The sequence below is a fragment of the Thrips palmi genome, unplaced genomic scaffold (assembly GCF_012932325.1).
Source record: "Thrips palmi isolate BJ-2018 unplaced genomic scaffold, TpBJ-2018v1 HiC_scaffold_18, whole genome shotgun sequence".
Lineage (NCBI taxonomy): Eukaryota > Metazoa > Arthropoda > Insecta > Thysanoptera > Thripidae > Thrips > Thrips palmi.
The window spans coordinates 5,079,878-5,107,106 of record NW_023144627.1 but is presented as its reverse complement, the minus strand read 5'-3'; the positions used below and the strand labels follow the sequence as shown (position 1 = coordinate 5,107,106).

Below are 27,229 nucleotides of genomic sequence, written 5' to 3'. Positions count from 1 at the left end.
TGAGACGGTTCATAGCTTATTGCTCTCCATTTCGGGCGTATCCGCTCTATGCGCCATAACCTCAGCAATGTTTTGATTGTACCGGCATTCGCGGCGCTAAATTATGTCCCGTCACTGTAATTTTATTGAAATGGCAAACGATCTTATCCTGCAATTTTTAGGTCAGATCTGTTTTCACCAATTTCCCCGAAACTTTTCTAATAGCTCAATGACTATAAATGAATGACTTTAAACTTGAGAAAACCTAACCTAACTTTCTGGGTGCCGAATAATTCATTCTCGGTGCATTTATTATTCTTTAAGTTCCATTCTACGGCTCCGCCGTTGATCCATGTACTCTATTACTTTGTAATCGTGGCGTGGTCAGTTCCTTTCACATCTTTCCAGTGGGTCGGATATTCATCTTGACTGAGGTCTTCTTTTATTATACTCAGTAGTTTCTCCATAAAAATTGAGTAATCAAATCCCCTTTAAATCTATGCCATTGTTCAACTCAAAGATGAGTTTAAATGTATTAGGACCATGTCAACTATACATCATTTCATGTCTTACTTGTTTCTACAGAAATGTTACGAGCACAAGCAGTACAAAAATGGGTTAAAGTTTGCCAAGCAGATCCTCTCCAACCCGAAGTACATGGAGCATGGGGGTAAGGCTCTCGGAGGTTTTGCAATTATTTATGCTCTTATAGTGCAAGTTTTGCCATATTAGCATGATTTCAATGCCTAACTTGTAACTCTTTTTGTTTCCAGAAACGCTGGCTATGAAAGGTTTAACTCTGAATTGCCTGGGTCGCAAGGAAGAGGCCTATGAGTATGTGAAGCGAGGTCTTCGCAATGATCTGCGCTCCCATGTTTGCTGGCATGTGTATGGACTTCTTCAGCGCTCTGACAAGAAGTATGATGAAGGAATCAAATGTTATCGGAATGCTCTGAAGTGGGAGAAGGATAATATTCAGATCCTTAGAGACTTGTCACTTCTTCAAATTCATTTGCGAGACCTTGAGGGCTACAGAGACACAAGATATCAACTTTTCCGCTTGCGACCTACTCAAAGAGCATCATGGATTGGTTTTGCCATGTCTTACCATCTTATTGGTGATTATGAGGGGGCTTTGAAGATTCTTGAGGACTTCCGTAAAACTCAGGCAGATATTCCTGTGGGTTATATTGTGGTTTGTGATTGTTAAGTTCCCTATAGCTTCTTGTTTTTCTTATCTTTTTTTTCTTCTTCTTTTTTTCTCCTAGAGCTCCTATGACTATGAACACTCAGAGGTGTTGCTGTACCAGAACATGGTGATTCAGGAGTCTGGGGCTTTGAAGGAGGCTGTAGCTCATTTGGAAAAGTATCAAGAGCAGATTCTTGACAAGCTCAGCATTCTTGAAACTTTGGGTAATTACTGACCAAGTGTTTTTATGACATGTTGTGTGGCCAAACTTTAATTTACTTCTGTATTCTGCTGTATTTTATCTTATTCCTTTATTTTCTCCTGACATAATCTGTTTCTGTTTTCAGGCACATTGTATCTTAATTTGCAACGCTTTGACCGCGCAGAGTCTGTTTATTCTGAGTTAATTAAGCGCAATCCTGAGAATACATTGTATTACATCAAGTTTCTTGAAGTCAAGCAATCCTCTGATGAAGATGAATGTGTAGATACTTTTGAATACTTCCAAAAACAGTTTCCCAGAGCTCATGCTCCTAAACGGCTAGCTCTTAACTATGCAACTGGTAAACAAATTTTTTCTTTTATGTCTTTTGGCATTCTATCGAAAGACAAAGTCTTGATAAAAAAATTTCTTTTTCCTCACAGGTGACAGGTTCAGGAAACTAGTGGATGCATATTTGAGAAAAGGATTGCATAAAGGAGTTCCTCCTCTCTTTGTTGATTTGCGGTCTCTTTACAAAGTTCAATCCAAGGCTGATACAATTCAAGACCTGGTTCTATCCTATGTTGAGCAATTGAAAAAGTCTGGTCATTTTTCACAAGCGGGTAAGCTGGAAAATATTTTAGTTTTGAAATTGATGCAATTTGGAAATACGTAAAAATATTTTATTGCTTCTGTTATGACTTGCAGATGCTGATGCTGGAGAAAGCAAGGAGCCTGCATGTGCACTCCTTTGGACATACTATTTCTTGGCTCAACATTATGACTTCCTGGAAAACCCAGAAAAAGCCATCTTCTACATTGATGCTGCTATTGATCACACACCTACCCTTATTGAATTGTTTGTGTGCAAAGGCAGAATATTCAAGGTTGTTTTTCTTTGCCTGGAGTTACTAATTTCTTTCTGTGTCAAAAGTGAACTATGACTAATTTTGTATTTATGATTGTATTGCAGCATGCTGGAGATGCCATTGAGGCTTTTAAATACCTTGATGAAGCTCAAGGCCTGGACACAGCTGACCGATACATCAACTCTAAATGTGCGAAGTACATGCTCCGCGCCAATCTCATTGATGAGGCAGAAGAGACGTGTGAAAAGTTCACCCGGGTACGCAGAGGAGGTCACCTAGTTTAACTCGCACATTCTGAGCGTTGAGCTGTAACTTACTTCTGGTTTGATTTTGTAGGAGGGAGTAACTGCCATGGAGAACCTCAATGAGATGCAGTGTATGTGGTTCCAAACTGAATGTGCACTAGCATACCAAAGACTGCATAGGTGGGGTGATGCTCTGAAGAAGTGCCATGAAATTGATCGGGTAAGCTTATTCCTCTACTCAACGTTCTTTTCTGGAGGTGGTCCCTTTTTGCCTACCTTCAAGTGGGGTGTGATGCGTGTTGCAAATTGCTCCCATGCAAGCACCTACTGAGCTGCATCTGTCTCCTTTTTCGTATCTCTAGCTGTGATTTCTTTTTCCTGCTGTAACTGGTGCAATCTTTCTGTTTCAGCATTTTTCTGAAATCATTGATGACCAGTTTGATTTCCACACTTATTGTATGAGGAAGATGACACTTCGCTCTTACATAGGATTACTTCGCCTAGAAGATGTTTTACGCGCTCATCCCTTCTATTTCAAAGCTGCTCGCTGTGCTATTGAAGTATATCTTCATCTCTTTGAAAACCCCCTGAAGGATTTAACTGCTGAGGAGGAGTTAAATACAGGTGAGTTTCTTCCTATTTTTCGTTGTGAGATCGTGATCTGTTGTGTGGCCACAAAATATTGTGGTTTTGGGTTATTGATTAGATCAGAATGTTGTTGTTTTCACTTTATTGTGTTCACATTTCCATCTTGGTAACATGGGAGACATTTCAACATCTGGTAACACAGGAGGCAACATCTAGATTACACTTTCATCATTCAGATATAACGAAACATAACCAAGGCAATCTCTTTGAGGATATTATGCTCTCTGTTTTGTCTAAGTCAAGAGTGGTACCTCTTCTATTAGAAGTTTTTGAATGGAACTGTTTTCTCTGGGATCCTGTTTGTACCTCAAAGTTTCTCTGAGAGACAGGAAAGTGAGCTCCTTTTGAGTAGTGGCATTTACTGAGGACCTCTAAACCAGCATGCAATACTCTCAGAGTTTTTATTCTTGGTTTAAATTTTGGAAATCACTGTCGACTTAAACAAAACGTTAGAGCTGACACATATATTTATATTACTATTATTACAATTATTTGGCATTGCTTTTTAGACATTTGAACATCTTGGAAGAGCACAGTATTTTTTGCTTGATTCATTTCTAAAGCTGATTATTAGTAATAACTAATGCTTCACATTTTTCTCAATTGTTTTGCTGCATTGCCATGAAGACTACTTAAAAATGAAATACTGCTTCCTCAATTAGAGCTGTGTATGATTCTTATAGTCATCACGAGTTGTGTTGCCATATGTTTCTTTTTCTTACCAGTCTCTCCTTATGTAGCCTTGCATACGTTACATTTATAATTATGGCGATTCAATATCACTTATTTACAGAGATTTATTTTCAATAGGAGCACATGGCAGTTGCTAAAGTGTTAAATAATTTACACCAATGTACATTTTCTTTACATTCTAGTAATTTTAAGTCGGACTGAATGTAAATTTAAGAATTTTGAACAGTCTAGCATATTTACAAAAGAACAGTATTTGAAAGTGAAGTTGCCTGTATTGCGGCCAAGACAAAGATTTCGGGGAAGATAATAGTATTTTCTACTTAAGTATTTTCAATTACAATAAATAGTCTGCTTTATCTTTCTGAAGCATACAATTTTCAAAATTAAAACAGCAACATTCTAATTGAACTTTGCAATATCTGCCTAAATTTCAGCACAATCGCCTGGCCTAGAATTTGTTGGCTAGGAATCTGATTAGGTTCAAATAATGATCACATTTTTCAAGGAATCAGAACACGCCCTCTGAACTTGTTCTGCATGCTGAGCTATGGCTCTGCGCTCCCTTTCGGTCGGTCCCCTTCATGGTCGTTAACCGCCCGCGACAGCCACTCGTCTTCCGCCGCTAAAGAAAATCGACTAAAACGTCCTCGCGCCTTCGGCGTGAAAAATAAAATTGCCTAAGTTTGAATGCGGTTAGTGGTTCCGGAGGCGGCCGGAGGGCCGACCCGACCAGCACTGAATAAATACGACGCGCCCCTTCGTCTCAGTCTTTATCACAATGTCATCGCCGCTGCTCGCGCTGCTCGCGCTGCTCGAGTCGCTCGCGTCGCTTCCGCCGCTCGCTCTGCCCCCGCGGGGCGCGCCGCCGGTGCTGGCGCTGGTGCTGGGCGCCGTGCTGCTGCCGCTGCGGCGTCAGGAAGTAGAAGTGGCCTCCGTTGCCGGGCAGCTGATACGAGATGAAGGCGTTGCCTGGCGCGTGCCCGTTGACGTGCCCGTTGACGTGCCCGTTGACGTGGCCCAGGCCGTGGCCGAGGCCGGCCGGCGTCACGGGCTGCTCGATGAGCTCGGCGTGGGGCTCGAGCGCGGGCAGCGGCTGGCGGTAGTTGACGAGGGTGTCGTCGGCCAGCGACACGATGGGCACGAAGCCGCCCTCGGCGGCGGGGTGCTGCTGGAAGGGCCGCGGCGTGCTGCTGGGCGGCAGTGGCAGCGTTGGCAGTGGGGTGGTGACGCGCACGGGCGGCGGCAGCGGCGGCTTGCTGACGCCCAGCCCGTCGTCGCCCTCCAGGGCGCCGGCCTCCTCCGCCCCGGCCGGCAGCTTGCGCCCGAACATGGAGAAGTACTTCTTGGTGATGTCGTCGAAGACCGAGTCGTCCTGCTGCGTGTAGTAGTAGAGCGGGTTGGACGTGGTGTAGACGGTGCTGGTGGGCTTGGGCGTGGTCGCGAAGGCCGGCACCTGCTGCAGGCCCTGCAGGCCCACGGGCAGCCGGCTGGACGGCTTGAAGCCGCCCTGCAGCCGCGGCGGCGGCGGTGGCGGCGGCGGCGCGGCCTGCTTGGGTCCTGCACGGACTGCGCCTGGAAGCTGAACTCGAAGACGGGCGGCTTGGCCAGCGCGGACGGCCCCGGCTTGGGCTCCGAGTTGAAGAACTGCAGCGCGGACTTGGGCGGGAAGTACTGCGGCGGCGGCGGCGTGCTGCGGAAGGGCTGGTAGTCCGGCAGGTACACGTACCGCGGCGGCGGCGGCGGTGGCGGCGGCTGCGGCTGGAAGTACACGTCCTCCACGTTGCCGTTGGCGAAGTAGTCGTGGGTCTTGTTGACGGGCAGGTAGTAGTAGGCGTGCTGCTGCTGCGGCGGCTGCTGCGGCGGCAGCACCGTCGTGGTCTCGTACACGAGGTGCGGCTTGGTGGTGCTGACGCTGCCGCCCTGGTGCTGCGTCACGATGGGCTCCTCGTAGAAGTAGAAGGTGGCCTTGTCGTCGTAGTAGCGCACCGGCTTGGCCGTCGTCGTCGGGTACACCGTGACGGCCTTGACGGCCTTGACGCGCGCCGGCTTGGCGGGCCGGTAGGTGCGCAGCGGCGCCCCCGTGACGGCGTGCTCCTGCTGGTACTGCCGCACGGGCACCTGCGTGACGGCCTGCTCCTGCGGGTACGTCCTGATCGGGACCTGTGTGACGGGGTGCTCCTGCTGGTAGGTGCGGATCGGCACTTGGGTCACGTGCTCCTGCTGGTACTGCTGCACGGGCGCTTGCGTGACGTGTTGCTCCTGCTGGTACTGCGGCACTTGCGTGACGTGTTGCTCCTGCTGGTACTGCGGCACTTGCGTGACGTGGTGCTCCTGCTGGTACTGCCTGAAGGGCACCGGCGTGACGGAGTGCTGGTACGTCCTGAGCGGTGCCTGCGTGACGGGGTGCTCCTGCTGGTACTGCCTGACGGCCTGCTCCTGCTGGTACTGCCTGATGGCGTGCTCCTGTTGGTACGTCCTGACGGGAGCCTGCGTGACGGGGTGCTCCTGCTGGTAGGTTCGAATGGGCGCCTGTGTGACGGTGTGCTCCTGCTGGTACTGTCTGATTGGCGCTTGAGTGACAGTGTGCTCCTGCTGGTACTGCCTGATTGGCGCTTGAGTGACGGTGTGCTCCTGCTGGTACTGGCGCACCGGCGTGACGGGGTGCTCCTGCTGGTACGTCCTGATGGGCGCCTGTGTGACGGGGTGCTCCTGCTGGTACTGCCGCACGGGCGTGACGGGGTGCTCCTGCTGGTACTGGCGGATGGGCACCAGCTCCTCGTGGTACTGGGCGGCCGGCTTGCGCGACGGCGTGGGCGCGTAGTGCCTGACGTGGTCGTAGGGCCGGAAGGCGACGCGCTGGTCGTGGTGGTCTACGCTGGGGGGCTGCGTGACGGCGGCCTCGGGCTGGTACTGCGGGTAGGCGGCCTGCTCGCGGTACGCGCTGCCGGGCGTGGAGAGCTCCTCGGGCGCGGGGGCCTGCGTGGAGGACTGCTCGGCGTAGACGCGGATCGGCAGCTGCGTGACGGGCACCGCGGTGACGGCGTCGTCGGGCTGCGGCGCGGACTGCGCCACGGGCGGCGCGTACGTGACGGGCGCGCGCTGGCTCGTGAAGTCGAACTGGTAGATGGGCTGCGGCTCGGCCGTGGGCGACACCAAGTTGGTGTAGAAGTGGTGCTCTGGCGGCGGCGCCGTTGGCGGCGGTGTCGGCGGCGGCGTCGGGGGCGGCGTGGTGGGCCGCGGCCGCACGCGCTTGCGCACCGTCACCAGGAAGGGGCGCGGCGTGGGGGTGGGGGTCGGCGCGGGCGCGGGGTACGGCCGCCTGCCGCCGATGAGCACGGTGCGCTCCGTCGTGGCCTCCTCGTCGTCGTCGGCCACCTTGACGTGCTGCTGCAGCTTGACGGTCTGGAAGACGTCGCCGTGCTGCTGCTTGGGCCGCCGGTAGTCGTAGCCCTCGTAGTCCGCGGGGCCGGCGCCGTACTCGCCGGGGCCCTCGGCCAGCGGCAGCGCGGGCGCGTCGCGGGGCGCGTCCACCTCGTTCTCGGGGTGCGCGGGGAAGGGCAGCGACGGCCGGAACTTGCTGGGCGGCCGGCGGCTGCGCGGCCGCGTGGGCGGCGCGCTGGTGGTGGTGGACGAGGGCGGCGGGTCGAGCGGCGCGAAGAAGTCGGGCGGCGGCGGCAGGATGATGCCCGGCACCAGCGGCCCCGCCGGCACCGCCGACGAGTTATCCTTGGGGTAGTAGAAGTCGTAGGGCGGCGGATAGTAGATGGAGGGGTCGTCCTCGTCCAGCGGCTCGCTGAGGTTGGACGGCGGCAGCGGCGGCGGCAGGAAGGCCGCCCCCGGGGGCAGCGACTGCAGCAGCGACAGGGAGGCGTTGGGCGGCGGGAAGGGCAGCGGCACCAGGTAGCCGCCCCCGGGGCCGGCCGGCGCCAGTCCGGGCGGCAGCCCCAGCCCGGGCCCCAGCCCCGGCCCCAGCCCCGGGGCGGCAGCGGGAAAGGCGGCACGACGAGCGTGCCGTTGTAGGGCACCAGGGGGATGAAGCCGGGCTGGAAGGCGGGCGTGCCGTTGGCCGAGGTGAGGAACTGCGTGGGGCCGTGGTCCGACAGCTGCACGGGGAAGGGCGGCGGCACGCGCGGGTGCGCGGGCAGCTTGACCTGCCGCGGCGGCGCCTGGTAGTCGTCGATGGCGGGCCAGGGCTGCGTCTGCTGCTCCGGCTTGTCGCGGAACGCGCCGCCGCGCAGCACCAGCAGGTGGTCCTCCGCCAGCCAGATCTCCTCCTCGTCCAGGCCGCCCAGGTTGGCCGCCGTGTCCCGCGGCACCTCGGGGTTGGCGGCGTAGCTCAGCACCCCGGGCCGCCGCGGCGGCGTGGCGAACAGCTCCTTCTGGATGAGGCCGTACTTGCCCTCGGCCACCTGCTGCGAGAGCGTCTTGCGGTCCTCGTCGTCGTCGTCCTTGTCCTTGTCCTTGTCGGCGCCGCCGCCCGCCGCGGCCAGCAGCAGTGTGTCGTCGTCGCGCTGCGCCCGCAGCAGCGGCGAGATCCTGGCGCCGTACTGCACGCCGCCGAGGCCGCCGGGGTGGGAGGCCCGCGTCCTGGCGGCCCGCGCCCCGCGGGTCTCGCGGCCGGGGCCGCGGCACAGCGCGCTCGGCAGCAGCAGCGCGACCAGCATGACGAGGACGGCGCCGAGCAGCAGGGGCGGCGGCCGGCCCGGGCCCAGGCACGTCGGCCGCACCATCTGCAACACAAGGGGGGCCGGGGTTAGGGCCAGGGCGTTGGCTGGGGCAGAGAAGACCGGCGGAGGCGGCAAAACTCAAGATGCGTATTGAGTTCGCTAAACAGGACTCGAACCAAGCATCTGCCCCACCAATGGATTCTTCGTTCGGAGAGCAATCCATTGGTGGGGTCACACGTTCGGCTCGAGTCCCATTTAGCGACTCTGGAGCTCAAAACGCGTCTAGAGCTTTGTCCGTCTCCACCGGTCTTCTGCTCCACTGTTTGGGGGTTCTGGACCCCTGCGACTCCAGTGTAGGCAACCCATCGTGCACTGGCGTGCAATGGCTTGCCCACTTTCGGGCTGCAGCTCGCTCCAGCACGGCTCCAGGCGATGCCGGGCGTTGAACCTTTGTTCCAGTGTGGGGCCAAAGAGAACTGAGGTCAGCCAGCAGCGCTAGGTTCACGTCAATCATGATGTTTCAAACACACATTTGCGGGTGGAGCACGAATTTGGAGGCAGCTCGCATTTCGATTAATCGTTTATTTTGATTGTTCAGGAGCTGAACCTATAACCTTCGTGTGTTTTAAATTCTCGCCTTCACAGTTTTAATGACCCCTCTCCTTTTCCAGGTAAGGGAGAGTGGGGCACCTCCTGCCACTTTTTGGATTTTGTCTCTGGTTTGCGTTGTTTCTACTTGGTGACGAATATGTGTAGTCAGAAAACTTCATTGGTCCTTAATCTATAATAACCCGTTGATAGAAACTAAAATATGTCACGTTTATGTAGAGTTATCTCCTACTCTAAGCACCTCTGCAATTGGCAGTAGGTGCCCCGGCCCGGGGCACCTACTGCCAGGGACAGGGGCACCTCCTGCCAAGGGGCGGGGCGAGTATTCCCTGGGAGAGTGGATGGTCCTTGAACCTAAATTTTGTGGCCAATTGATCATTTTATGGTGATAAAATCATTACTGGTCAGAAAGACGAGCTTCTCGTCGATTTGGAGCTGTTCAAACATATCCTCAGTGGTGCTGCGGTAGAAAGGTCAACCCAAACGTGGTTATTTGAAAATCAAAGCTGTTGCAATGTCAAAACAGGTATTATCCCACTCATATTCACGTTACTTGTTCCCCGAAATCATACTGGTGCCCTCAACTAAACATGAACTCAGTTTGGCATGAAATTTTTTTGCCAATTAAGGGATTTTAAGGTGACAGTACCTGCCCCAGCCAAAAGTGGCAGTAGGTGCCCCACGCCATGCATGAGAGAAAATTGGCCTCAGCACTTTATCGGTGCACCGCTGATGTCATCCCAATGTTGCAAAATGCTCCTAAAAATACCAACTATCGGACAGGAAAACCATTTTTTGATACCCGAACATTGGAAGTGACTGTCAGAGGACACATTATAGTCAAAATGTCAGAAAAGTGCTCGAAATCTTATCTTTTAAAGTTTGATTTCACACTAGGGCTACAATTTTAATCTGACCGTAACCACTTTTTGGCATTGAGGTGCATATGGTCATACCTTGATTTAACCAAATTGGCTGCTCAACAGTGCGAGTGGTTTGCCCCCCACAGCACTTTGGCAGGAGGTGCCCCTGGCAGGAGGTGCCCCACTCTCCCTTACGTTGTGGTGCGTGATGCTCGGGGCTTCGGTCGTGGCCGGCTGAGGTGAGCCGAACAAGTGTCGTTTGTTCTGTCGCGATCCAAGTGGCAGCGCCTCCGATGATGCTACCGCAGTTAGTACTCCGTCGCTCAACTCGCTCTTGCGGTGTCGCGCCGGCGGGGCTGGGAGATGTTGGATTTAAATTTGGCGCGCTTTCTGACGCCGGCGGGGAAAGAGGGGGGGGGAGGGGTTACTCTACTTCCGCGGCGACGGGACGTGTGTCTGCGCGGAGAGAGAAAGTGCAAGCAGCCTGGACGGTCCCCGACGCGACTAAATGCAAACCGTATCACCGACTCGGCGTGATGCCTTCTCGTCCGCTTGCACTGTTTGGCGTTGGCGAGTCCAGGCACAGTGGGCCAGAAGACCGGCGGAGGCGGCCGAAACCCTAGACGCGTTTTGAGCTGCAGAGTAGCAAAATAGGACTCGAACCGAACGTGTGACCCCACCAATGGATTCCTCGTTCGGAGAGCAATCCATTGGTGGGGTCACACGCTCGGTTCGAGTCCCATTTAGCGACTCTGGAGCTTAAAACGCGTCTAGAGTTTTGGCCGCCTCCACCGGTCTTCTGGCCCACTGTGCGCCACCGCCATTCGCAAGGCCGAAGAGTGAGTGACGTGCTGCGTTTTTTTAAAATTTAATGTCTCCGTCGGCGCGTCGCCGCGAGCATTCCTCAAACTTAGCCGCGCCGCTGTAAACGAACTGGACGCATTACCGGTGCCGCAGTGCCGCCATCCCCGTCCTGAATTATTGATCTGCCGATCCGCCGGGTTCCGGCACACTGTGCAGCGCCGGCCTGTCCGCCCTGTCGTTGCCGAGACGCGTTACTTTTTTTCGCCAAGCTCCAGCTGGCTGGATCCCACCGGTATTCTGTAGACTGATTCCGAGAGTCGTTTTCGTCGCGCTGTCTCTGTCGCACCTTGCGGGACGCCGCCATGAGTGCGAGAGAGACAGAGCGACGAAGACGACTCTCGGAATCAGTCTGCTGGTCCACGGGAAAGGATCATCCCCGTCACCAATGAAAGCTGACGTAATTGGCGAAGAGGCTTACAGTGTTCCCACAAGTCTGGGAAACCGGCAAAGTCAGGGGCAGTCGGGGACAATAATTTTTAGTTATGTAAGTCATTGAAAAGTCAGGGAAAATTTTAGTCAGTTGTGAAAAAATGAGATCTCAAAACTTCGATTACTTTCAAACTATTTTTTTGAAAAGGTTTTGTCTTGTGGCAAGCTTATGGAAGTTCTGAAATTTCGGTCTTAAATGTCAGGGAAAATACCTCAGAGACATTGGTGGAACTCGTGGGTCAGCAGTGAAATGTGCAGTCTCTTCTCTAGTCTAAACCCTTATTCTGAAAATAAAAGTGGCTTTCTGCTTGTGTGTGTTTGCACATGTGTGTGTGTGTGTGTGAGTGAGACCGTGGCGCGCCGGTGCGCCGGGGGGCGCCACGGCACGCGGGGCTTAAGTGCCTCGGCTCGCTGACGCAGTCCGTGTGTACGGGGCAAGGCAGTGCATGGCAGTGCAGGTGCACACTGTGTGACAGACAGTAAAAGTGACTCCCCCGAGGTACTCTGCGGTACCCTGTGGGATTGGGGCCTCGCCGGCCCTGCCCTGCCTCAAGGCAGTTAAAGTGGCTGCGGGGAAAACAAAGATGTTGGCGACTGGTTTCTTTTCTGTTTCTTTCTGTTTCTTTTTTTTGCGGTGTTGCCTGTCTGTGTGTGCATGTGTGTGTGTGTCCGGTTGGCGGCGTGCCCTGCAGTGACCTGTCCACTGCGCTGGGCGTTCCTTGCGTCATAAACACGCTCTGAATGATTCAGGGGGGACGCTTCCGGGAAAAGGGGGTGGGGGTGGGGAAGGGCTCCTGTGAATGTGGACCCGAGGGCAAGGCCCCCTCCTCCTCCTCCTCCTCGTCCTCCTCGTCCTCCTCCCCCTCCTCCTCGTCCTCCTCCCCCTTCTACTCCTCGTCCTCCTCCTCGTCCTCCTCCCCTTCCTCCTCCTCGTCCTTCCTTCCTCGCCTCTGTCCTCCTGCGTCTCGTCCTGTCCTCCTCGTCCTCCTCCTCGTCCTCCTCGTCCTCCTCCTCGTCCTCCTCCCCCTCCTCGTCCTCGTCCTCCTCGTCCTCCTCCCCCTCCTCCTCGTCCTCCTCGTCCTCCTCCTCGTCCTCCTCCTCGTCCTCCTCCCTCTCCCTCCGCCCACCCTGTTAGTACAAATTTACACCCCTTACATACAGCCCTTACGTGGTTTTCAATCCATTTTATAATTTAATCATTAGTTCACCAGAATTTGATGGGAAGTCTCCAGAGCGCAATTCAAGTTTCAATTGAACCTTGAAAGGTTCACTTTAGGGTTGTAATCTGACGTGTGTATCCCATGGCGTCCGCCGACGGCAACCTTTTTATCCGCTTATCTCTCCCTTTCTCTCTCTTTCTTCGTGTGTGTCTTTGCTAATTGTGACCGCGCGAGTGTCTTCCCCGGCTTGGCGGTGCTTGGCCGTGCTGCGCGTCGCGGTGGCTGGCGGTGGTCTTCCTGTCGGGTTGCGTGGCGTTACGTGTTACGTGGATGCGGCCGGGCCGGGCCGGGCAGGGCTGCGCGTTACGGGGCGTTGGGCCGGAAGGCGGTGCAGTGCCACGGCGGCCACGGCGCACCGCGCGGCGCGTGTGGTCAGCGGGGCGTGAGGCGCGAGCGAGGACGAAGCTCGTTTAGCGAGGGACAGGGGCAGGTCGTCGACGCCGCCCTCGGGGCCGTCGCCGTCCCACAGTGGGCCAGAAGACCGGCGGGGGCGGTCGAAACCCCGGACGCGTTTTGAGCTCCAGAGTCGCTAAATGGGACTCGAACCGAACGTGTGACACCACCGATGGATTGCTCTCCGAACGAGGAATCCATTGGTAGGGTCACACGCTCGGTTCGAGTCCTGGTAAGCGACTCTAGAGCTCAAAACGCGTTTAGGGTTTTGGCCGCCAGCGCCGGTCTTCTGGCCCACTGTGCGTCCTCGTGGTCGGCGTCACGATGGTCATCGAGATGGAGGGCGGGTGAAAAAGCGTGCGTCGCTGGATTCTGGATTGCGGTGTGGCTACACTGGTGGCGGCTCGCCGAGGCTCGCGGCAGCCTTGCCCGGGAAAAGCAGTGCGCATTGATTTACGCCCCACGCCGTGCAGCCATTGATTTAACGCCGATTTTTGCCGGCGTGTCGCTGCGCGCTGGCGTCGCCTCGGACCGCTCCGCCACCACACTGCCACCGCCAGGGGCCGTATCACGTGCCCTATTTTTCACCCCCTGGAAACCTAGCCTCGCGTGGGCTGTGGCTGTGGAGTGGGAAGGACACCGTCGGCGGCGGCGAGGCACAGTGGGCCAGAAGACCGGTGGAGGCGGCCAAAACCCTACACGCGTTTTGAGCTCCAGAGTCGCTAAATAGGACTCGAACCGAACGTGTGACCCCACCAATGGATTGCTCTCCGAACGAGGAATCCATTGGTGGGGTCAAACGTTCGGTTCGAGCCCCATTTACCGACTCCGGACCTCAGAACGCGTCTAGAGTTTTGGCCGCCTCCGCTGGCCCACTGTGCGAGGGTTCGAACCCGGTTAGCCAGCTAGCGGATTGAAAGCCTTTTACGTCGCTCTGTGTCTCTCGCCGTCATGGAGCGGCCCCGTGTTTAGGCTTGAGATATGCAGAGCGGAGCGACGAAAACGACTTTCGGAATCAGAGTGCGGACTCTTTGGCGCGGAGACTTGCACGCGCGTGGCCGTGTCTGGCGTCTGGCGACCGCCGCCGCCGCGCGCTCGGCCTTTGGGGCGTGGCGGGGCGGGACGACCGGCGGCCTTGAGACCGTTCTGCGGACACCCACGCCACGCCCCGCCACGCCCGCCACGCCCCGCCACGCCACGCCCCGCCACGCTCCGCCACGCCCCGCCACGCTCCGCCACGCCCCGCCACGCCCCGCCACGCCCCGCCACGCCCCGCCACGCCCCGCCACGCCCCGCCACGCCCCGCCACGCCCCGCCGCGCCTGGGTGTCCGGTTTCCTCGTCCCCCGTTGACGACCCCTGAACCCGCTGCCGGAGCCTCGAGCGCCTCGTGCTCGCCGTCAAGGTCCCCGTCGTCGCCGGCGTCCCCGCTCGTGGCCGCCTCGCGCCGCACGCACGCCACCGCACTGTGCGGTGCAGTACACTGTGTGTACCGTGCACTGCAGTGTACCCCACGCCCCCGGCAGGTTGCCGGTCGGTGCGGATTATGCTCTCTGTGTGAATGTACTCTTTTAAAAATTGTTTAGTGAAGATCCTCTATATTATGGTGAAATTTCTCCATATTATGGTGAAAATTCTCTACATTATGGTAAAAATTCTCTATATTATGGTGAAAATTCGCCATATTATGGTGAAAATTATCTATATTATGGTGAAACTTGTCTATATTTTGGCGAAAAATCTCCATATTCTGGTGGCAGCCGACTTTAAGACATACCATTGGGAATTCACCTTACCCTCTAGATGTTTTGACGAATTTCGTTTGTATTATGGAGAAAATCTTTACCATAATATGGTGGTGCAACCTTTCACCATAAGATATTTAGAGATAAGATATTGAAACTGAGAAAAAGGAAACCACTTGTTCACCTTTCTCCTTTCTGCATTTGAAAACATCAGTTCTGCGGTGGTCGCATGTTTGCTGTAATCAACTTTTGTGCTGAACAATTTCTGCGTCCGCCAACGGGTTGTCCGACGCGCTCTGCTTGACGAGTGCGGCGTAAAAAGTGCGACAGTGCGCGAGGGAGGTGCCGCGCCGCGCTCTGCGTGCTGCCATTTTGATTTGGCCCCGTCGCGTTCCGTCTCTCTCTCTCTCTCTCTCTCTCTCTCTCTCTCTCTCTCTCTCTCTCTCTCTCTCTCTCTCTCTCTCTCTCTCTCTCTCTCTCTCTCTCTCTCGCCCCTATACGGGACGCCCCGTGAGTGCGAGAGAGACAGAGCGACGAAACGACTCTGCGGAATGAGACTGCCGCCATTGTTTCGCCACGGACGGTCTGCCGCCCGGCCGAGCCTGGCCGAGCCTGCGCGGCCCGTGTTCCGTGCAAATGGGGAAAGCTCGCTTGTGTGTTCCGTTTGGGCGGAGGGCGGCAGGACCCTCTCGCGGTGTGTGAGTGAGTGAGTGTGTGTGTGTGTGTGTGTGTGTGTGTGTGTGTGAGTGAGTGAGTGAGTGAGTGAGAGTGATAGGCCGATGGCCCCCGCCTGCTTCGTCTTTCAATCGCGAAAACGTAACAAATTTAGCGACCCTTGAGAATTAAGGTCCTAAGCGCCATCCGTTGGAAGTTTTCCTTCGACTTCGGGCTGTGTGTGTGTGTGTGTGTGTGTGGAGAGAGAGAGAGAGAGAGAGAGAGAGAGAGAGAGAGAGAGAGAGAGAGAGAGAGAGAGAGAGAGAGAGAGAGAGAGAGAGAGAGAGAGAGAGAGCATGTATGTGTGTGTCTCCCTGTCCCAAGAGCCAAGGGCGCGGGGTGGCGCGCGCGACGGGGACGACGACGACACTTTTCTCATGACTTTGTTTTGTGTTATTCAATTTGAATCTCCCGCGCGCGTTAGTGGCCGTGCGTGCGTGTCTGCGTGTAAGTGTGTATGTGTGTTTACGTGTGTGTATGTGTGTGTTTGCCCCCTCTCACGGCGCGTGCGCGCGCACAATGACTCACGCGTGCGTTATGAAAGTCTGCGAGAGTTGGTTTTGAAACTGAAAAGTGGAATTGTCGCCTGGGTTCAAACACACTCACACACGCGTCCTCGTGCCATGCCCCTGTCCTCGCCGCCCTAGCACTGTGGGCCAGAAGACCGGTGGAGGCGGTCAAAACTCCAGACGCGTTTTGAGCTCCAGAGTCGCTAAATGGGACTCGAACCGAACGTGTGACCCCACCAATGGATTGCTCTCCGAACGAGGAATCCATTGGTGGGGTCACAAGCGTGGTTCGAGTCCTGGTCAGCGACTCTGGAGATCAAAACGCGCCCAGAGTTTTGGCCGCCTCCACCGGTCCTCTGGCCCACTGTGTGCAGGGCCTATCGGCGTGCCGGCCGATTTTAAGTGGCCCAGACACAACAACACCGGCCTTGGCGGTCCGCGCGGACAAGGACCACCACAACAACAGCAGCAAGAACATTGTCGTACGCAAGGCAAAGACTTGACGAGGGAGAAAATGCAAAAAAAAGGGGGAATGGCCTTTCAATCAGGTCGGGTAGGGCAAGGTTATGGGGACTCTGTATGCAGGATTCCGACCCTGTTTGAATCATACGGTTTTTGTTGTTGTTTTAAATCATGGGCTGCTGTTGTTGTTGCTGTGCGGTTACTTTTTTTGTCGTGGGAGTGTCGCCTTCTGTCGACAAGCGTCGTCATTGTTGTTCTGGAATTAGTGGTCAACGAGTAGCGAATGAACGGGCCGTGTCTTTTGTTACCGGCCACGCCCCGCCCCGCCCCGCCTTGCCCCGCCTCGCCCCGCCCTGCCACGCCCTGCCGCCGCAGCGCGGCCTTGAATTATTCGGCCTATTATATTTCGGTCGCCGTACAAGGGGCTCAGCACGCCTAGCTCATTACGTGCGTACACTGAGACCGCCTGCCACCGGGGGATTATTCTTAACTCGTTTTTCTTTTCTTTGAAAAAGAAGTGTCGTGAGACGTTTGAAGTCATTTTAAATCAAGTTGCTGCTCTACCTTTTAATAGTTTTCAAAATTAGTTCTTGTTTTTTCAAATTTCAAATTTTATGAAGCATTTTCAAATACTTTTTTAAAGTTTTCGCGGGTTCTTTTTTTTCCTTATCAAAATTCGACTCTTAAGAGCCTTTTTTAAAAATTTCTTTTGATTTTTCGCTTTTGTATTTAAAATTATTTCATTTGTTTTTTTTACTGTCGCTTTCCTATCGGTTTTTTTCCGTCCACGAGGTGGAACCTGGCGACGGTGGTGCAGGCTGCCGGTGTTTTTGGCCCGGCCTGTACGCCACGGTGCCAGTCGGTCTTTAGTGTCTCGGCAAAGAAAGTGCATTAATATGCAGCGCGCCGTTTGAGGGAAAAAAGTGCGGGCGGGGCGTGTAATGCATGAGTGGACAGCGCCGAGCCCCGCCGGGCAGCGGACCGGGGCGGCCGTCTGTCTCTCTCGCACTCGTGGGGCGCCCCAAAGGGGTGCGAGAGAGACAGAGCGACGAGGCTACCCTTCGGAATCGGACCGCTGGCGCACCGCTGGCACACCGCTCATGACTGCTCTTGTTCGACTCGAGCGCACGCCGTAACAGCCAGCCTGGCGCCAGCGAGCACGCCAGTTGCCGTTTATTGGTCGCGGCAAATTTTTGCCGAGAGTGTACCTTCATTTTTTTTTCGTCCTGCGGAGTGTTCTTGTAGTGTGCCCGCTGTGCCGGCCAGGCTAAGGCGTCCCGAGGACACAGTGCACTAACAGCGGGCTCTTAACTGACGGCTTGTGGCGCCAGCAAGGACCGCGGGGACGTGGCGCAGTGGGCTAGAAGACCGGGGGAGGTGGCCAAAACTCTGACGCGTTTTGAGCTCCAGAGTCGCTAAACAGGACTCGAACCGAACGTGTGACCCCATCGATGAATTCCTTGTTCGGAGAGCAATCCATTGGTGGGGTCACACGTTCGGTTCGAGTCCCATTTAGCGACTATGGAGCTCAAAGCGCGTTTAGAATTTCGGCCGCCTCCACCGGTCTTCTGGGGCACTGTGCGTGCATCAGGGCACGGACACGAAAATGACCGGGGTATCCGACGGAAACGTGTAAAGGGGAGGGAATAAAGTCGAAGACGGAAAAGTGAACTGCACTGGAGGGTGACGTCACCACCGCAGTGCCGCCAGGGATGCAGGCTCGACTTCGCAGGACTCGCTAATTTTCGCAGCCAGCCCGCCCACGATGTGTTGCGGTGTGACTGCCGAGGAAATGACACCCCGGCGTCGGAGAGAGAGAGAGAGAGAGAGAGAGAGAGAGAGAGAGAGAGAGAGAGAGAGAGAGAGACAGACAGACAGACAGACAGACAGACAGACAGACAGACAGACAGAGACAGAGAGAGACAGAGACAGAGAGAGAGAGAGCGAGCAGACACCTTGGGGGCTTGCCCGGCTTTGCCGCCGTGCCCCGCCTATCGGCTCGCTGCACCACATCGGCCCGCCTGATAATGGTGATTAAGTGGAGGCGAACGCGTCTGGGTTCCGAACGGCGTCGCTCTGTCTCTGTCGCTCTCGCGGGGCGTGCCGCTGGGGTGCGAGAGAGACGGACGACTCTCCGGAGCGAGCCCGCTGCTGGCGGCGCGCCGCGGGTCGCAGCCCTGACCCCGCGAGGTGCGAAGTGCCCCATGAAAGGAACGGACCCCGCGCCGCCAGCACACTGACTCCGAGAGTCGTTTTCGTCGCTCTGTCTCCCTCGCACTCACGGGGCGTCCCGTTTAGGTGCGAGAGAGACGGAGCGACGAAGACGACTCTCGGAATCATTTTGCACGCGTGCCGCTGCGGCGGGGGCGCTTTTTGCCTTTTGACACCCACGGCCTGCAGTGCAGTGTGGCGACGGACTGCAGGACGGAAGGCCTTCGTGTAGGCGGCACGGCGCGGCAGATTGTTCGAGCGTGCTAACACTCTTTTTGCGACTTTTAAAGTTTTTTTCGAGGGGGCAAAAACTCGCGCAATCATGTGTACACGGCCCCCGAAATCACACGCGAATCATTGAGAATCACGCGAAATCAAGCAATCCGAAATCAGCCAAAATCACTAAAATCGACCGAAATTAGGCAGAATCACACGAAACCTGCGTCTAGAAAGACGGCTAGATTAAATACTATGCAAAATTTAACCTAAGAATACCTTAAACTCGAAATTTAATGTTAAATTAATGGTTTTCCGTGCTTTACCATTTCACGAGATGAAGAGGCACCTACAATCTCAACAAATTTCACGCCCTGGCGGACGCACAACTCTGGGGCCATTTCCACCAACTCGGCCTTTACAAAGGACTCGGGGCCGGTTCGGACACATGAGGGTACAGTCCATCGGTGTCCTCAAAGTGTTCGGTTCGGGTCGCTGGAGTCGAGTCGTGTCCAACCGAGTCGACAGGTGTCTCTCTCACTCTCGCGGTGCGTCGGCCCGCCGCACAGTGGGCCAGAAGACCGGTGGAGGCGGACAAAACTCTAGACGCGTTGTGAGCTGCAGAGTCGCTAAATGGGCCTCGAACCGAACGTGTGACCCCACCAATGGATTCCTCGTTCGGAGAGCAATCCATTGGTGGGGTCACACGTTCGGTTCGAGGCCTGTTTAGTGGCTCTAGAGCTCAAAACGCGTATAGAGTTTTGTCCGCCGCCACCGGTCTTTTGGCCCACTGTGCGCCGACGCGCCGGTCCGGTAGCCGGCCGTGTGTTTTACGGCGTGTCCGTCCGTCGCCGTGCGAGAGTCGCTCTGTCTCTGTCGGTCACCCGCAGCGTCCTGGAGGCGCGCGCGAGAGAGAAAGAAAGAGAGACACAGCGACGCTATTCGGAACGGCTCGCCAAGCCGTTAAGAGTCGCACATCAAAGGGACAGAGTTGCGGCCGGCATGGCATGTCCGTGACGCAACGCGGAGCCGCCAGGCCGCCAAGCCGCGAAGCCAGCCCGACCGATTTTTCGCGCGTTTCGGAGCGCCACCGCAGCCGCAAGTGTGTGGTGTAGTGTGTTGGCTCGCCGGCAGGCCGGGGAGGGGAGCGCACAGCGGAGAGACCGGTGGAGGCGGTCAGAACTCTAGACGCGTTTTGAGCTCCAGAGTCGCTAAACAGGGCTCGAACCGAACGTGTGACCACACCAATGGATTCCTCGTTCGGAGAGCAATCAGATTGGTGGGGTCACACGTTCGGTTCGAGCCCCATTTAGCGACTCTGGAGCTCAAAACGCGTCCGGGATTTCGACCGCTCCCAGCGGAGCCGAGCGCCTAACGAAGAGCGGGTAGGCAACCCGCCGAGGGGCCGTGCCGTGTTTGGCCTACGCTCCAGGCGCTCGGGTAGGCAACGCGCTGCGCAGCCGTGTCGCGTTTGGCCTACCCGCCATTTCCATTACCATTAAGGGCCAGGCCAGGCGCTCGGCGCGCACGCTTCCCTCGCCGGGGCTTTTTATTTTTTTGGAGGCAGGACAATCGGAGTTTGAGTGCGGTCTGATTGATTGATTGTCTGTCCGTCCGTTCGGCCGTGACGCCGCTCTCGCCGGCCGTCCTTCGGTCGGTAGCCAGCCAGCACAGTGGGCCAGAAGACCGGCGGAGGCGGCCAAAACTCAAGACGCGTTTTGAGCTCCAGAGTCGCTAAATAGGACTCGAACCGGACGTGTGACTCCACCAATGGATTGCTCTCCGAACGGGGAATCCATGGGTGGGGCCACACGTTCGGTACGAGTCCTGTTTAGCGACTCTGGAGCTCGAAACGCGTCGAGAGTCGCGGCCGCCTCCACCGGTCTTCTGGCCCACTGTGCGCTGGGCAGCGCGCTGCAGTTAGGGCTGAATATGGAAGGTCCGCTGTCTTTGGGGCTGACGGCTGCGGCCGCTGTGCCCGCCGCAGCCCATTGTGCCGCCCCGCCTTTCCGATCGACCTTGGGCTGGCTGCCCGGTCCGTCCGGCCGCGTGGGTGGCGGGCCACTGGCGGCGGTGTGCGGTGAAAGGTACGGACACTGGTGCGTGTTACGTGCGCCCTGTGGTCAGTGCGGCGCTGTGCGGTCACTTAGCGTTCGGTATGGCCGCTTGCGTCACCACCGCGCTCTCATTGGTCGGCCGGACAGGCCCCGCTTCCGTCGGTCGATTTTCGTGGGTTTTGAGTGCCGGCGCGTCGAACCCGGGTTCGATCCCCGGTCGCGGCGGCCACTTTACGACTTCGTATCTCACTTTCCAGTTTTTTTTCCAGTTTGACGTTGCAGTGTCGCGGCCTCCGCGGGGTGGCCGACGGGGTACTTGGCCCAGAAGCGGCGCGGCGGCCACTTGTAAATGAGGCGGGCTCGACAAGTCCGTTCGTCAGCGAGACTTACTAGGGTGGCCAGGCGGCGGCGGGTACTCATGCGACTACAGTGCAACGCGAGTTGATCTAAGGTGTCCCCGCGGCCAACGCGCTGGCTGACAAGAGACGCACCGAAACGGGGTTAATGAGCCATGCAGGGTGGTTGAGCACAGGGCACGCACTAATTTCGAAGCGAATTATTCCGTAATGCAAACAGTTTTCAAATGTGCCACACCTTTCAAGGAAGTCGGTCCAAGTCCGGCGCCGCAAGTCAACACTCAAGACGCGTTTTCAGCTCCATAGAGTCGCTTAACAGCGCTCGAACTGAGCGTGTGACCCCTCCAATGGATTGCTCTCCGAACGAGGAATCCATTTGGTAGGGTCACACGTCCCGCACGAATCCCATTCAGCGACTCTGGAGCTCAAAACGCGTTTAGAGTTTTGGCCGCCTCCACCGGTCTTCTGGCCCACTGTGTTGAGTAACGTCGAGAGTCGTTATTTAGTGGCGGCACTGTAAGGGAATGCAGTGGCGTGGCGTGGAGCGACGCCCCCCCGGGGTGGCGGTTGGTTGCCGTCGGCGATGAAGTCGTCAAGGCTAGCGCTCGCCGGCTCGGCTGCGTGAATCGGATCCGGTCGGCGGCAAGACTGATTCCTTCGCTCTGTCTCTCTCGCGCCCCCGCGGGCCTGCCGGCACGGCGCGTGAGTGCGAGGGAGACGGAGCGACGTGGCGGAATGGCGCGAGCAAGTGAGGAAGCGAGGACGTGTTTGTCGAGTGGGTGGGCGGCAAGGCGGCTAACGCACTTTCTCCGCCGCGGCCGAAAAGCGGTAAAATGGACCGACTGCACGTTGCACAGATAGGCCCGGTCCGCCGCCGCTTGCTGTCCTTCTCGCACCCCTGCGGCCCGCCGCGCGAGTGCGAGAGAGACGGAGCGACGAAAGCACTGGACGGGGGCCAGAACGTGTACCGAGCGCGCTGCAGCCCCTTGTCGGCGGGACTGCGTACAGTGGGCCAGAAGACCGGTCTGCGGCGGCCAAAACTCTAGACGCGTTTTGAGCTCCAGAGTCGCTAAACAGGACTCGAACCGAGCGTGTGACCCGACCAATGGATTCTTCGTTCGCAGAGCAATCCATTGGTGGGGTCACACGTTCGGTTCGAGTCCTGTTTAGCGACTCTGGAGCTCAAAACGCGTCCGGGGTTTTTGGCCCGGGTCGCTTTTGACGGTGTAGGGCTCACGGTGCGCCCCATTGAGTAAATTAATCGGGCCGCTCGGCTAAGCGCCGGGCGGCCGGACCCCTTGTTCCCTACACCGCCAAACGGATTGGAAAACGCGGGCGATCCATCAAGACAAACCCACACCGGCGCATTAATTCGACGCGTGCCGCCGCACTGTCTGTCTCTCTCGCACCCCTACTCGGCACGCCGGCGCGCGCTGTGAGTGCGAGAGAGACGGAGCGATGTCGGGAATGGTTCTCATGGCGCGGCGGCTTTTAGCGACCGGACTTCAGTCCTTCCGGGAAAGGTTGAAAGTTCCAGTGGATCGACACGAGAATTCGTTTACACCGTAGGAACTCTTTTCCCCCTTTTTCTTTTTTGCACGTTATTTTTTCCTTTTTTTTCGTGAGGCTGTAATAACGGAGCAGCTTGTAATTCCCTCATGACGTCTGCGGTTCGGCCGGGGCGGGGCGGGGCGGGGCGGGGCGCCCCATTGTACAGTCAAGTGAACAGTCCATCTGGAAACTGTCTCGCTGCAAGTGGCTTTCCTGCCCGGCAATGACTTTATTTATACTCTGCTCGTGTATTATACGGCTGCCCGCGCCGTTTCCAGATTGCCCGCTCCGCCGCCATTCTTTCATTCCTTTTATTTTCATGTTTTTTACATTTTTACATCTTTTGTCGACGGCTATGGGTGTTCATGCAGGCAGGCGAACGGCCGTGTCGGCGCATTTTCACCGCTTGGGCGTTGCGACTGACTCTGTCTGTGTAGAGACACTGTAGCAGCCCCCATTTTTTTTCTTTTTTAAAGTTCTTTCTTTCTTTTCCGGGGTGCGCGTTCGCCGGGCGGTTCCGGGGCGGCCAAGTCGCTGCGCTACGTGTATTTGCAGCGTAATGCCGCGAAGGCAAACAATTGCATTGTATCTGTCATTGTTTGGCCGATTCCGCGCAAAGACGGAAAGACAAAGGCGCCGCCACATTTGTCGCCGCGGTCGATCTCCGTGATTTGTGGCTCCGGTCCCCTTCCCCCTTACCCTACCCCTTCCCACCCCCAACCCCCCGCGGACAGTTTTCCAGACTGTTTCCGCTAGCGTTCGGCAGGGCAGGCTTCCTTCCCTCCGGCAGTTGACCGGCCGGCGCCGGCGGCCAAAACTCTAGACGCGTTTTGAGCTCCAGAGTCGCTAAACAGGACTCGAACCGAACGTGTGACCCCATCAATGGATTCCTCGTTCGGAGAGCAATCCATTGGTGGGGTCACACGTTCGGTTCGAGTCCCGTTCAGCGACTCTGGAGCTCAAAACGCGTCCGGGATTTTGACCGCCTCCACCGATCTTCTGGGCCACTGTGCGACCCCTGATGACCGTCTCTTTGACCCGCTCCGGATTGTGCGTGCTCACGGACGGCCCCTTAGGCAGGCCCTTCCGCCGGGCCGGCGGGCCCCTTCCCTCTTCCCGGTGCAAAGCAGTCGGCAATGAATGAGTGTTTTGGCGCCTGTTGGCTGCGTCTGGCCGCCTCTGGCGCGCACCCCTTGGGCCCTCGCATCCGGGCCGCTGGCTCGGCCCATTGTTGTGGCCAACTCCCGCGGCGAGCACTGCAGAGCGCCACGATGCACCAGACCGAGAGTCGTCGCTCTGTCTCTCTCGCACTCACGGGGCGTGCCGTGTGGGTGCGAGAGAGACAGAGCGACCACGACGACTCTGTCCGCAGGACAAGCCCCCCGACGTCATGGTCGGAGGACCCTGCGCTTCGCGCGTTTTCGTCGCTCTGTCTCTCTCGCACCTGCAGCGGACGCCACCGTGAGTGCGGGAGAGACAGAGCGACGAAAACGACTCTCGGAATCGGTCTGCTGGGCGGGCGGGGCGGGCCTAGGAGGAGCCTTTTGGGCCGGCGGCCGTGACGATGTTATGTCGGGAGGCGTTCCCGCACAGTGGGCCAGAAGGCCGGTGGGGGCGGACAGAACTGTAGACGCGTTTTGAGCTCCAGAGTCGCTAAACAGGCCTCGAACCGAACGTGTGACCCCACCAATGGATTGCTCTCCGGACGAGGAATCCATTGGTGGGGTCACACGTTCGGTTCGAAGCGTGTTAAGCGGCTCTGGAGCTCAAAACGCGTGTAGAGTTTTGGCCGCCTCAACCGGTCTTCGGGCCCACTGTGCGCAGCCCCGCGGGCTTGGCCCCCTCGGGGGCGTGGCCCACGGCGGGGCCCGCGAGAGTGCCGTGCCGGCCATGCGAGTCCGAGACGTCCCGGCAGACTGATTCCGAGACTCGTTTTCGTCGCTCTGTCTCTACCACTGAAAATCAAATAGTGATACATCTCACTCTCTGAGGGATGAGACATAACTGTCTCACCGAAAAAATGGTGATACTAAAATGTATCACCGAAAAAATAGTCGTACACGCATGTATCACCGAAAAAATGGTCGTACACGCATGTATCACCGAAAAAAAGGTCGTACACAAATGTATCACCGAAAAAAGGGTGATACTTCCCCAGGAAAACAAGGGCCAATCTCGCTGATGTCTCACCGTTTTTTCGGTGATACATGCGTGTACGACCATTTTTTCGGTGATACATGCGTGTACGACCATTTTTTCGGTGATACATTTTGTATCGCCGAAAATTGGTGAGATGTCTCACCCTTCGAATTTCAGTGACCGCACCTTCACGGGACGCCCCTTGAGTGCGAGAGAGGCAGAGCGACGAAAACGACTCTCGGAATCAGTCTGCAGTGCGTTGCTCACCGGTCGCCGCGTCGAAGTCCCGGTGTATCTCGGAATGGCCCCACATGCGGCACAGCCGGCACGGGGCGCTAGGCGAGCTAGCCGCGCTACTGACCTGGAACACAAAAGACACGGCGTCTGGTTAGTCGAAGGGCGGCGGAGGGCGGCCTGCCTGCCTGGCTCGCCGCCTGAGAGCCGGCTGCTGGCTTCAAGCAAGGGTAAGGGGTAAAGTGATTTTTGTCCCCCATAGCACCCTGGGAGGAAGGCTATAGGAAACCATACTTTGCACCTGCAAGCAGGCCAAAAATGCTACTTTTCCTTCGAAAGGCTGCCTCCGGATCCGGGTTTTCTTGCAGCCTATGTGGAGTAGATAGTCCCGCCGCCTCGGCAGGCTGATTCCGAGAGTCGTTTTCGTCGCCCTGTCTCTCTCACACTCATAATGCATCCCGTGCAGGTGCGAGAGAGACAGGGCGACGGGAACGACTCTCGGAATCAGTGTGCTGGCTGTCCGGGCTCGACTCCCCCCGCCAGGCGTAGTATCACTTCCACCGTCCTTGTCGCACTCGCAGTGGCGCGGCGGTGGGCGCGGCTTGCAGTGTAGGGCCCAGGCTGCCCCAGGGTACCCCAGGGCGGTGCGCTGCTGTGCCGGGGCCCGGCCCGGTTGCGTCACTCGGGGCTGGCTTGGCCAAGGCTCTGCTCTGGCATGCTACCTTGCCGCCCCGCCCCGCCCCGCCCCGCCCCGCCTCGCACTCGGCCGCTGCAGCTGTGCCGATGCACGCACGCTGGCCCTTTGCCCGCGTTATAATCTGAGCCCTTTTTTTTTTGTTGCCGCTGCTGCGCGCTGTTGACCGCACAGTGGGCCAGAAGACCGGTGGAGGCGGCCGTAACTCGAGACGCGCTTTGAGCTCCAGAGTCGCTGAATGGGACTCGAACCGAACGTGTGACCCCACCAATGGATTGCTATTGGTGGGGTCACACGTTCGGTTCGAGTCCCGTTTAGCGACTCTGGAGCTCAAAACGCGTCTGGAGTTTTGTCCGCCTCCACCGGTCTTCTGGCCCACTGTGGACCGGTCGGACCCTTGGCTGACGAGTGCGCCGCGTGCAACGAGTGCAACGCCTGCAACGCGCAACGGACCTGCCGGTGGCCGCGCCGAAGGTGTGTCCGAGACGCTTTAATTGGCGGGGTTTCACAATGGTACGCCGACTTTGACACCCCGCCTGTAACAGTGTACAGTTTGAACAAAGGCGTTTAAACTAATATTCCATTATGAATACTGGTTCGACTAGAACACCTCAGTCTGAACAGTCCTAACTAGAACACCTCAATTTCATCAGTCCAAATCTTGCTTTAGACAGTCTAACTTGATCATCTCACACTGGACAGTCCAACCTGAACGCATTAATTTGGACAGCCAAACTTGAACTCATCAATTTGGACAGTCGAACTCGAACGCCTCAATTTGGACAGTCGAACTCGAACGCCTCAATTTGGACAGTCCGACTGGAACGGCCCGGCCTGCACACCATAAATCCCGTGCGGCCCGCTTGACGCGGACGTGACACAATTGACTGGTGCTGGTTGTAACCTGTCTGGAACCTTGACAGTAGTGGGCTGCGCTGTCGGCCCCGCCGGTGCATTCCGACCAACGGGTCGAGAGAGAGAGAGAGAGAGAGAGAGAGAGAGAGAGAGAGAGAGAGAGAGAGAGAGAGAGAGAGAGAGGAGAGAGAGACCGCTGCCGGGCATTGGCGACGCGTAGCGACGCGTTGCCAGTCTCATTAGTCGGGCTGATCCAATCGGACCGTGATGGATGTGAGGAACGGGTTCAGCCGGCTTGGCTGAGGTTAGGTTGAGGGAGGTTAGGCGCCGGCCGCCCGGTCCGGTACTACACTGCGCTCGAGCCACCCAGAGCCGCCGACCTCGCGCCAGCGCACAGTGGGCCAGAAGACCGGCGGAGGCGGCCAAAACCCCGGACGCGTTTTGAGCTCTAGAGTCGCCGAACGGTACTCGAACCGAACGTGTGACCCCACCAATGGATTGCTCTCCGAACGAGGAATCCATTGGTGGGGGTCGCACGTTTGGTTCCAGTTCCAGTTCTGGTTAACGTTGTCAGTTGTTGTTCAGGGCGGTCGCAACAACGCTCTGGGTCGACGTCG

The 27,229-nt window shown here is 56.8% G+C and overlaps 1 protein-coding gene and 1 long non-coding RNA gene across 2 annotated transcripts in view; one reads left to right on the top strand and one right to left on the bottom strand.

The window, feature by feature from the left end:
- LOC117645246 (N-alpha-acetyltransferase 16, NatA auxiliary subunit) overlaps window positions 1-27,229 on the top strand; it is a 115,668-nt gene that overhangs the window by 341 nt on the left and 88,098 nt on the right. The window contains exons 2-10 of the mRNA XM_034385300.1: window positions 565-649; window positions 753-1,159; window positions 1,248-1,392; window positions 1,516-1,731; window positions 1,814-1,993; window positions 2,079-2,257; window positions 2,344-2,496; window positions 2,576-2,704; window positions 2,895-3,108. Coding sequence (XP_034241191.1) covers window positions 565-649; window positions 753-1,159; window positions 1,248-1,392; window positions 1,516-1,731; window positions 1,814-1,993; window positions 2,079-2,257; window positions 2,344-2,496; window positions 2,576-2,704; window positions 2,895-3,108 — 1,708 coding nt within the window. The remainder of the gene's footprint in view (window positions 1-564; window positions 650-752; window positions 1,160-1,247; window positions 1,393-1,515; window positions 1,732-1,813; window positions 1,994-2,078; window positions 2,258-2,343; window positions 2,497-2,575; window positions 2,705-2,894; window positions 3,109-27,229) is intronic.
- LOC117645256 overlaps window positions 8,511-27,229 on the bottom strand; it is a 57,599-nt gene continuing 38,880 nt past the window's right edge. The window contains exon 3 of the long non-coding RNA XR_004587717.1: window positions 8,511-8,555. This is a non-coding gene — a long non-coding RNA (uncharacterized LOC117645256). The remainder of the gene's footprint in view (window positions 8,556-27,229) is intronic.